The sequence below is a fragment of the Anomaloglossus baeobatrachus genome, chromosome 3, assembly GCF_048569485.1.
Source record: "Anomaloglossus baeobatrachus isolate aAnoBae1 chromosome 3, aAnoBae1.hap1, whole genome shotgun sequence".
NCBI lineage: Eukaryota > Metazoa > Chordata > Amphibia > Anura > Aromobatidae > Anomaloglossus > Anomaloglossus baeobatrachus.
Genome location: NC_134355.1, coordinates 575,826,018 through 575,837,930, shown reverse-complemented (window position 1 = coordinate 575,837,930; position 11,913 = coordinate 575,826,018). Strand labels below are relative to the sequence as shown.

At 47.9% G+C, this 11,913-nt stretch overlaps 1 protein-coding gene across 1 annotated transcript; it reads right to left on the bottom strand.

Annotated features, from left to right (window-relative positions):
- Positions 1–7,538: 7,538 nt before the first annotated feature.
- Positions 7,539–9,335, bottom strand: LOC142297310 (general transcription factor II-I repeat domain-containing protein 2-like). Its single transcript, XM_075341549.1, has one exon. It carries the CDS (start codon positions 9,333–9,335, stop codon positions 7,539–7,541), a length of 1,797 nt encoding a protein of 598 aa, XP_075197664.1.
- Between the last annotated feature and the right edge of the window lie 2,578 nt (positions 9,336–11,913).

Below are 11,913 nucleotides of genomic sequence, written 5' to 3'. Positions count from 1 at the left end.
CATCGTACCCGGGGTAGCACACATTGCAGTGTGTGACACTCCGGGAACGATTAACAGATCTTACCTGCGTCCAGCGGCTCCCGGCCGGCAATTCGGAAGGAAGGAGGTGGGTGGGATGTTTACGTCCCGCTCATCTCCGCCCATCCGCTTCTATTGGCCGGCTGCTGTGTGACGTCGCTGTGACGCCGAACGTCCCTCCCACTCCAGGAAGTGGACGTTCGCCGCCCACATCGAGATCGTATGGACGAGTAAGTACGTGTGACGGGAAATAATCGTGTGTGCGACACATTCAACAAATTGACCGTGCCGCACATACGATGGGGGCGGTTACGATCGCATACGATATCGTATGCTAAATCGTAACGTGTAAAGCAGGCTTTACATCAGTATTTATAGCCAAAACCATGAGTGATAAAATCAGAGGAAAAGTCTAATAGAAACACCTCTGCATTTTTAACCCACTCCTAGTTTTGTCTTAGAAATACTGATGTAACATTGTGACCAAATACTGAACGTGTGAACGTGGCCTGAGGATAAGTGATAACTTACTCATCGGGGGCCGTTTGCTGGGACCTGCACCGATCATGCAACTTTTATCCCCATTTAAAGTGGAGCTGATGTCCGACTCGTCCCAGGATCCATTCATTCAATTCATTCAAGTGATCACCTACTGAACCTGTGGATCGGTGATCACTTCACCAAAGATCCCCCTTACTGCAAACTACTGTAATTGTACATCAGTTATTGTATGTGCACAGGAGATGTGCAGGAGCCGCCTGTGCTTTACAGTCAATGCTCCACTATAATGGGGATAACGGTGCTTGGCTGATGAAATATCTTAAATCGAAGTTGCAGAAATGCCCTGCACTTTGTGTGTAGTGGGGCCGGAGCCTTTGTGGGTCGGGTCCTTGACGTTTATTCCTCCTCCGGCATCCTCCTGGCTTTCTCCCCTTTCTTTATTTGAATAACGTGCCACCATTGCTGCTGTTGATGGCACATGCGCATTGCCACAGTTATTCTGTCTTCATTAAAATGGCGCCCGAATCTGCGCATGCACGTATCATGATCTCCAGCGCCATTTTATTGAAGACACTGCAGTGAAGACTATGAGAGGCATCAGCGTGTGCGCAATTTATTTTTTTTTTTTACATCTGTGAATGCGCCCCTGCTGCTCATAGTGTTCATCACAGTGTCTTCAATAAAATGGAGCCAGAGATTGCAGTACACGCATGCGCCATTTTAATGAAGGCAGAATACTGTGGTAATGAGCACGCGCCGCCAACTGTAGCAATGATGGTGCTGTGCGATATTCAAATACAGAAAAGGGGGAAAGCCAGCAGGACGCCGGAGGAGGACCCGACCTACAAAGGCCCCACCCCGCTTCACCTGTCAATCAAAGTGCAGGGCATTTCTGGAACTTTGATTAAAGATATTTCTGCAACCGAGCATCCGATCTATCTAAGGCTAGGTTCACATTTTCCGTTGTTTTGCATCAGTCACATGCGTTGCTTGACGCTTGTGACTGATGAGTTGTACAATGGATGACAAGAATAGAATTCATTGTCAGATTCCGTTGTAAAACGTGAGAGAGAACGATCAGCTGATCGTTCACAATAGCCAGCCGCCGAGAGAGAGCATGCGCAGCAAAATCAAAAGGATTCCGCTGCTCAAAAAATGTTACATGCTGCGTTCCTGCCGCCCCGCGGTCAGTCGTTCCACGACTAATCAGTTGGGCGGAGGATGCAACGCAGCGTCATCAGTCACAATCCGCCGCTCATACAGGTATATGGGAACAACGGAATCCAGCAAACGGATTCCGTTGTTTACCAGAGCCGCGGATTGTGACTGATACAAATTGACGGAAATGTGAACCTAGCCTAATGCAGGCGTCACACGGTACGATATATCGGGTGATATGTCGTCGGGGTCACGTCGGTAGTGACGCACATCCAGTATCGTCTGTTATATTGTAGCGTTGTGACAGCGGTGAACAAGCAGAAATACTCACCTTCTCGTTCATCGTTGACACGTCGCTCATTTTTAAAAAATTGTCCGTCAGGTTGTTCATCATTCCCGGGGCAGCACACGTCGCTCCGTGTGACACCCCGGGAACGATGAACACAGCTTACCTGCGTCCCGCCGGCAATGCGGAAGGAAGGAGGTGGGCGGGATGTTTACGTCCCGCTCATCTCCGCCCCTCTGCTTCTGTTGGCCGGCTGCTGTGTGACGTCGCTGTGACACCGAACGTCCCTCCCCCTTCAGGAAGTGGATGTTCGCCGCCCACAGCGACGTCGCCCGGGAGGTAAGTGCGTGTGACGGGGAGTTAACGACTTTGTGCGCCACTGGCAACTAATTGCCCGTGACGCACAAACGACGGGGGCGGGTACGATCGCTCACGGGGGCGGGTACGATCGCTCGTGCAATCGCACGATAGATCGTACCGTGTGAAGCCCGCATAAGGGGTGCTTCACACACAGCGAGATCGCTGCTGAGTCACTGTTTTTGTGACGCAGCAGTGATCTCATTAGCGATCTCGCTGTGTGTGACACTGAGCAGCGATCTGGCCCCTGCTGTGAGATCGCTGCTCGTTACACACAGCCCTGGTTAGTTTTTTTATTGTTGCTCTCCCGCTGATAAGCACACATCGCTGTGTGTGACAGCGAGAAAGCAACAATCCTGAATGTGCAGGGAGCAGGAGCCGGCGTCTGACAGCCTGCGGTAAGCTGTAACCAAGGTAAACATCGGGTAACCAAGGTGGTTACCCGATATTTACCTTCGTTACCAGCCTCCGTCGCTCTCACGCTGCCAGTGCCGGCTCCCAGCTCTCTGCACATGTGGCTGCAGTACACATCGGGTAATTAACCCGATGTGTACTGTAGCTAGGAGAGCAGGGAGCCAGCGCTAAGCAGTGTGCGCGGCTCCCTGCTCTCTGCACATGTTGCAGCACAGCGACACGTGCCGTTATGATCGCTGCTTCGGCTGCTGTGTTTGACAGCTAAGCAGCGATCATAACAGCGACTTACAAGACAAACTATGAAGAAAAAGACATGGATCGCACATCCCAAAAATACAATGATCTAAAGCCGCTAGGCAAAAAATTAAATTGAACATGAGGTTCTTTTGTTACCATTCTGATCAGATTGTATTAAGCCCACTGCCACGTCACGGCAAACCTCTTGAGTGGGTCCCTAACCTGACCTTTTAGTGCGGCACTGTGCACTGACCACCGCCTCAGCGACAAAACGTCAGCAGGGCGGGCGACCTGGTGCCTCACAGCACCCATGCTGCAAGGCGAAGCCCCCAAGGCTCCAGGCCGCGCCGCCCCACTGACACGACATCACCACAACAGTAGCCATCACACAGCACCAGCACACAGTGAGAGGAGCTGTGCACTCACCTCCCACTGGCTCCCATATGTGGACTGGGAGCAAAAAGAAGGCTGACCCCTCTTGCAGTCTCCTGCTGATTAAAATCACCTGTGCCAAATGGGAGTGCAGATCCAAGCAGTACCCGATGTGTACTGTAGCTAGGAGAGCAGGGAGCCAGCGCTAAGCAGTGTGCGCGGCTCCCTGCTCTCTGCACATGTTGCAGCACAGCGACGCGTGTCGTTATGATCGCTGCTTAGGCTGCTGTGTTTGACAGCTAAGCAGCGATCATAACAGCGACTTACAAGGTCGCTGTTACGTCACAGAAAATGGTGACGTAACAGCGACGTCGTTGTTGCTGTCGCTTAGTGTGAACCCAGCTTAAGGCAGCTGCCATTTATATACAGAAATGAATGAGCCTCAGTAAAACCTTATCTGCTCAAAAAAAGATTCTTAAGCCATAAACATTTGTTTAGTGGGACTTAATCTGTTAAGACTTAACCCCTTCATCCCCCCGATTTTCTGTTTTTCCATTTTTGTTATTTGCTCGTAACTTTATTTTCTGTCAATCTTGCCATATGAGTAGGAATTGGCGAACCCAGTGCTTTTTTTGTAAAAAAATATTTGCTGGTACGCATCTCTGAGATGAGGAGCGGGGGGGGGGGGTTTGGTGCTGTTAGGCACCGGCGGCCAAGATTGAGGAGGGGGGGGGGGTGGATCTGTCAGCCGGTGGCCAAGTTTGAGGAGTGGGAGGGGGTGCTGTTGTTGCTGTCGGGTAGCCGGGAGATCCTGTGCACGGTTTACTACATACGGTACTGTATGCTGGAGAGAGAGGCAGGGGGTGCAGAACTACAAGGCTCAGCATACTCCATCCACTAGTGTATGAAGGAGAGGCAGGGGGAGCAGAACTACAAGGCTCAGTATACTCCATCCACTAGTGTATGAAGGAGAGGCAGGGGGAGCGGAGCTACAAGGCTCAGCATACTCCATCCACTAGTGTATGCAGGAGAGAGAGGCAGGGGGAGCAGAACTACAAGGCTCAGCATTAGAGTTGAGCGCGGTTCGTGGTTCTCCAGTTCGCGGTTCGAGTGAGTTTGGGGGCTGTTCTAGATCGAACTAAAACTCGAGCTTTTTGCTAAAGATCGATAGTTCTAGTTACGTTCGAGAACGGTTCTAGCAGCAAAAATACAAGCTAATTACTAGCTGGCTTTCCGCTGTAATAGTGTAAGTCACTCTGTGACTCACACTATTATGAAATTTCAGCGTATAGTGTGCGGCAACAGCACATTCAGATCACTGCTGTTTGGATAATGGCGATCGCCATTTTTTTTTTTTTTCCTTGTCTTCCTTCCCTAAGCGCGCGCGCGTGTAGTGGGGCGGGCCAGCATGTCAGCCAATCCCAGACACACACACAGCTAAGTGGACTTTTAGCCAGAGAAGCAACGGCATGTGTGATAGGATGTCCATGTCACATGTCCCTGTATTATAAAAACGGACATTTTCCTCCAGCACGCCATTATCTGCCTTCTGCGTCTGGGTGTCAGTCACCGCCGGCGCAGCTCCTGTCTCCGATACTGCTGTGTACGCTCTACACACAGCACTGTACAGAATAGGGATAGAAGTTTCTATTAGTCCTTGTAAGGGCTAATACCAGCAGGGTCAGAGCCATAGGTGACAGTCAGGTCAGTGAAAACAGATTTTAACAGCTACACAAGATGACGGCGTCTGTGTAGCTAAGGTCAGGGATTTCCTCGCTGCATTTCCTCATTAGGAGGGATAGGAAGGGAGGCTTCCTTTCCTCTACCCAGACCCACAACCCTGCCACTGTACCCTCCAGCCCTTTGCACACTCAAGCTCATTGTTACTAAGCCATTATACTAGCAAACACTGAGTAAACTTAGTGGCATCCTAAACGTGGCTGTTGGACTTCCATTAGTGTCCCACTGGTGCAAATGTGCAGCACCTCTGCATTGCACACTCAAACTCATTGTTACTAAGCCATTATACTAGCAAACACTGAGCAAACTTAGTGGCATCCTAAAAGTAGCTGTTGTACTCCATTTGTGCCCCACTGCACTGGTACCAAGCTATTTCCAGCACCTCTGCATTACACCCTCCTGCTCTGTTTTTAATAAGCTATAATAATAGCAAAAAATGCTGCCATTTAGGCTGGGGCCACACGGGGACTACTGCGATCCCCTTGCATGAGACTCGGCTCGTGCTGGCAGTACAGCAGAGCCGAGTCTCATGCTTGTGTCCTTGCAACTGAGGTCCGTTCGTGCGAGCAGACCTCAGCTGCGGGGGGCGGGCCGGCACTCAGGAGGGGAGGGAGGGATTTCTCTCCCTCTCGCCTGTGTAGCCGGCTATAGACATTCTCGCTCTGCACGCACGGTACACCGGTGTACCGCGAGTGCAGTGCGATTTTTCTCTCGCCCCATTCACTTGAATGGGTGCGAGAGAAAGAGTCTCGGATTACAATCGCAGCATGCTGCGATTGTTTTCTCGGTCCGATTAGGGCTGAGAAAATAATCGCTCATGTGTGCTGTCACACAGGCTAGAATTGGTCCGAGGGGAATGCGATGTTTTATCGCACTCCACTCGCACCGATTTTCTCGCCGTGTGGCTTAGGCCTTTGTGGCATACAAAAAGTGGCTGTTGTACTCCATTTGTGCCCCAATGGTGCCAAGCTATTTCCAGCACCTCTGCATGACACCCTCATGCACATTTTGCAACGCTATTTTTATAGCAAACTCAGGGAATTCCTTGCTGCATTTGATCATTAGGAGGGATAGAAAGTGAGGCTTCTTTTACTGTCCTGGTACACACAGAACACTGCCACTGTACCCACCTGCCCACTTTTGTCACGCTATTTAATTTGCCCAAAGAGCTGACACTTTTTCTGACATCCTAAAATTGTCTGTAATACTAAGTTAGTGTTCCTTTGCTGCCAAGCAAGGTACAACACATGTGCATTCTACACTCCTTTCCATTTCTGGAACGCAATAATTAACTGCAGGTAGTCCAGCCAATCTTTCACGAAGGTGCAGGCGTGGATATAATGTTTCCTTCATCCAATGGTGGTTCTCTCGATGTCTGACAGCTCAACAATACCATCTGTTTGCACTTAAAAAACAAGTGACGACCTGCCAATCACACTCCCGCTTACGGGTAACGGGGTGGAAGTTCAGTGTGAAAAACCATGTGTGACTGCTGTCCCCACAGTCACAGAGGATGAAGAGCACGCAGATGCACGTGATTTGGCAGGCGGTGGTTGCACAGCCCCGCATTGTAGCACAGTGAAATTCCCTTTGCGACTTATGCTTCATTTTAAGTCTTGTATTTGGTGTGATCCCCAGTATGCAGCAAAACCAGGCAACAGGAAAAGCACTGTTTGCAGTTGGGTTCATAAATGATTCTTTCACTTTCCCAAAACAAACAATAAGAACCATGCATTAAATTGAAATAATAGAACAATCTATTCAGTTGCCTACTGCTTGCTAAGCCCTCTGCGTAGCAGCAGTAATTGTGTGTTTGTGTGTGTGTGTGTTTGTGTTTGTGTGTGTGTGTGTGCGAAGACAACTTACTAGTGGCGCATCACAAGAGCTTCCCAGTTATCTACCTAAACATAGACAAAACACATCACCCACCCTGAATACCCTTGTTAGCTGAAGCCTCACAGATAAGGCAGATGATAAATGTGAATGCAAACCACACAGCTTTGCAACACAGTCATGTAAATATTGAAAAGCAACATTCAATGCAAACATGTGTCGCTGTCCCACTATGATTTAAACTGTATGTGACAATTTGACAGTGCAGAGGCAGCAAGTGTGATTGTCTATATCAGGGGTGGGGAACCTTTTTTGTGCCGAGGGCCATTTGGATATTTGTAACATCACTCGGGGGCCGCATAAAATTATTAACTGAATTTTTTTTATAACTTAAGTTTATTAACTTTTCATAACAAACAGGGAATAACAGTCATGTCCTATAAATCTAAGAGCTACAGTAGCTCATACACAAATATAATTGCCAACATCAGACAGTAGTTGAATAAAGAATAATGGATAACGTAATACAAAACAAGACATTGACACACAAGGGTTGGGGGGATAAAATTATTAACATAAACATTAGCAACTATATTTAGTCAAACATTTAAATAACTCCCACTTAATGTGATGGCTGGAACGTTTTGTCTTTGGTGAGCCGTGCGATGTTAGGAGGTATTGATGATGTTGCTACTCGCAACTGGTTTTCCAAGTTTGTATCGGTCAGTCTTGAGCGGAGTCGACTCTTGGCGATGGAAAGCTTTGAAAAGAACTGCTCGCAGCAATAAGTTGTTCCGAACACAGATGCAAATTTTAATGCATGTCTCCTCAAAGTGGGAAAATCATCATTGCTCACATAACGTTTATAGAACTCAAGCAATGGGAGGTTGTTGTACCTAGCTTTCAGCTCATCATCGTTTTGCAGTTGAATGATTTCGTGCTGTAGGTTATCAGGCACATCAGCTGGCTCCACATTGAATGGTGTAGCAAAGATGTTTAATTCCATTTGTTTGCTTTTGACATCCTTGAATCTTTCATCAAATGCTTCAATTAGTTTTGCACATTCACCAGCATATTCAAGTGTTGTCAAAGGCTTTTGTCTTTCCAGAGTGGGGAAATGCACTGTATTATTCCTTTCAAGTTGCGTTTTCCACAGCTTTAGTTTAGTTTCAAATGATTTAACGTTTGAAAGTAGAGAGCTGAGAAGCTGGTTGGGGCCCTGCAGCTTAACGTTCAGCTCTGAGAGGTACTTGGTAATGTCCACCATGAACGCTAGATCACACTGCCACTTGCTATCACGGAGTTCACTGACAGGTTTCCCCTTCATCTCCATGAATTCTTTGACTTCTTCCAGCAGTTGGTAAAATCTCATGAGCATGTTCCCGCGACTCAGCCACCGAACTTCACAGTGATAGACAAGATCACCATACTCACATTCAAGATCATTCAGTAATTCCTTAAACTGGCGACTATTTAGCGCTCTGCTTTTGATAAAGTTTATGCATGACACTACTGTTGACATCACATTGTTGAGCCGCAATGACTGTGCACAGAGACTTTCTTGGTGTATGATGCAGTGGCATATAATTAAATCACTAGGATCAAGACTAAGACGATTCATCTCTTTCTTGACAAAAGCAATTAATCCTTTCTGTGAGCCAACCATGGCTGGAGCTCCATCTGTAGTAAGGCCAGATAACTTTTCAAATGAGAGCTCAAGTTTTTTCATTGCTAAAACAAGTTTCTCAAATAAGTCTTCCCCTCTTGTACTGCCATGCATGGCTTCCAGTGATAGCAGTTCTTCTCGTATGCCAAACTCTGCAGTGATCCCACGAATTAAAATGGCCAGTTGGGCAGTATTTGTTATGTCCGTTGTCTCATCACAAGCCAGAGAGAAAAATTGGAAATCTCCTACTGAATCCTTGAGTGATTTTTCAATGTCTTGTGCTAAGTCAGTAATCCGATCTGATACGGTTCTTCGAGACAAACTAACATTCTGAAATAATTTCACTTTTTCTGGTGCTAACAACTCTGCAGCAGCCACCATGCACTCTTTCACAAATTCTCCCTCTACATGAGGTCTCAGCTTCTTCGCAATTAGCTCGCTCACTACATAGCTTGTCTGAATAACGTTGCTTCTGTCACACCGAGGCTTATTAAATGCAGACTGCTGCAATTCCAAACTCCGCCGAAGTGCGTTGATTTTATCCAGACGCATTTGGCCTTCCAATTCATTGAGTTTTGCATGTTTTGAGCTGTAATGACGCTCCAGATTGGCTTTTTTCATAACTGCTAATGTTTCACTACAAACCAGGCACACAGGTTTGCCTTTGACTTCAACAAAAAAATAATCATTTGTCCATTTATCTTGAAAAGCTCGACATTCTGCATCAACTTTTCTTTTCTTTGCAGTGGCCATTTCTATGATGTCACCCTAACAAACATATTTGAAAAATCAAAAGTAACACATCAGCACATAGGATGGTATAAGGAGCCTGAGGTATATAGCAGATAGGATGGTATATGGAGCCTGAGGTATAGAGCACATAGGATGGTACAAGGAGCCTGAGGTATATAGCAGATAGGATGGTATATGGAGCTTGAGGTATAGAGCACATAGGATGGTACACGGAGCCTGAGGTATAGAGCACATAGGATGGTACACGGAGCCTGAGGTATACAGCACATAGGATGGTACAAGGAGCCTGAGGTATAGAGCACATAGGATGGTACAAGGAGCCTGAGGTATAGAGCACATAGGATGGTATATGGAGCCTGAGGTATACAGCACATAGGATGGTACAAGGAGCCTGAGGTATAGAGCACATAGGATGGTACAAGGAGCCTGAGGTATAGAGCACATAGGATGGTATATGGAGCCTGAGGTATAGAGCACATAGGATGGTATATGGAGCTTGAGGTATAGAGCACATAGGATGGTACACGGAGCCTGAGGTATAGAGCACATAGGATGGTACAAGGAGCCTGAGGTATAGAGCACATAGGATGGTACAAGGAGCCTGAGGCTCCGTATTCCACTCTATGTGCTGATGTGCTATATACCTCAGGCCCCGTGTACCACCCTGTGTGCTATATACCTCAGGCTCTGTGTACCACCCTCTGTGCTATATACCTCAGGCTCCGTGTACAATCCTGAGCCTGAGGTATATAGCACAGAGGGTGGTACACAGAGCCTGAGGTATACAGCACATACGGTGGGATACGGAGCCTGAGGTATACAGCACATACAGTAGGATACGGAGCCTGACGTATATAACACATAGGATGGTACACAGAGCCTTAGGTATATAGCAAATAATTGGGGCCTGAAGTATATAGCACACAGGGTGGTACACGGGGCCTGAGGTATATAGCACATCAGCGCATAGGGTGGGATATGGAGCCTGAGGCTCCGTATTCCACTCTATGTGCTGATGTGCTATATACCTCAGGCCCCGTGTACCACCCTGTGTGCTATATACCTCAGGCTCTGTGTACCACCCTCTGTGCTATATACCTCAGGCTCCGTGTACAATCCTGAGCCTGAGGTATATAGCACAGAGGGTGGTACACAGAGCCTGAGGTATACAGCACATACGGTGGGATACGGAGCCTGAGGTATACAGCACATACAGTAGGATACGGAGCCTGACGTATATAACACATAGGATGGTACACAGAGCCTTAGGTATATAGCAAATAATTGGGGCCTGAAGTATATAGCACACAGGGTGGTACACGGGGCCTGAGGTATATAGCACATCAGCGCATAGGGTGGGATATGGAGCCTGAGGCTCCGTATTCCACTCTATGTGCTGATGTGCTATATACCTCAGGCCCCGTGTACCACCCTGTGTGCTATATACCTCAGGCTCTGTGTACCACCCTCTGTGCTATATACCTCAGGCTCCGTGTACTTCCATGTACTAGGGTGGTACACGGAGCCTGAGGTATTTAACACATAGGGTGGGAAACAAAGCCTGAGCAAAAACGAGATGTATCCAGCAACACCTCCAAAGAAAAATATATAGATACAAATTAATATGTTCATATTTGATTTTAAAAAGTACAGATTTTATCTCCCCCTCGGATATGTTGCTGCATACATCTCCTTGCTGCCGAATTTCCTCATCTCTGCACCGATGGGTATCTTTATCATGATTACACCAAACCGAGACACTGACCTAGGAAGTGGAAGCTCAGTGCCTGCGTCGGAGATCACGCGCTGCAATGGCTGACAAGATCAGAGGAGCGCGGTGCATGCATAAGCTCCTCCCCTGAACACCCTGACGACGCTGGCACAAGCTGCGTAGGACATCCGGGGACCAAGCGCCTGTCGGGCATCGCGCGCACCGCATAATTAAAGGGACCGCGGTATAAAAAAAACAAACAAAAAAAAAAAACTTGGCAAAGCTTCAGGGGGCCGGATCAAATGATGCCACGGGCCGCATGCGGCCCGCGGGCCGGACGTTCCCCACCCCTGGTCTATATAGTCATCCTACCCAGAACAGATATGTGTTTTCATAATAAAACAAAGTGTTGCGTGCACGCATTACTGTCTCGGCACAGCCTACCGTACCCGGCTACTGTGATGTCCAGTTGCCATAAATACAGACTTTACGCTCCTATCATGGTTAACAGTATAGACAGCACCGGAAGAATGTTGGTCTGTGGCACAGGATGCTGCTCACTGGCGTTACGGTACTCCTCACCAAACTCCAAAATGACTCCCCTCACAATTGAACGAAGTGTTTCCGCAGTTGCTCCTTCCTGTGTGCCGATTTACCCCAGCCGCAGCCTAACTCCAGTGTTTCGCCAACTGAGCATGCTCTGCCTGACTGTGTCATTCCTGAGGCAAAGTCTTAATTTTGGGCTACAGCGCATGCTCGTTTGGACTGTGCCTGAGTCATTCTGCGACCTGCGGCTCAACACACTTACACAGGGCCCTGGTGCTTGACTCACACTCGGGAGGCCACTAAAACTAACTGCACCCAACA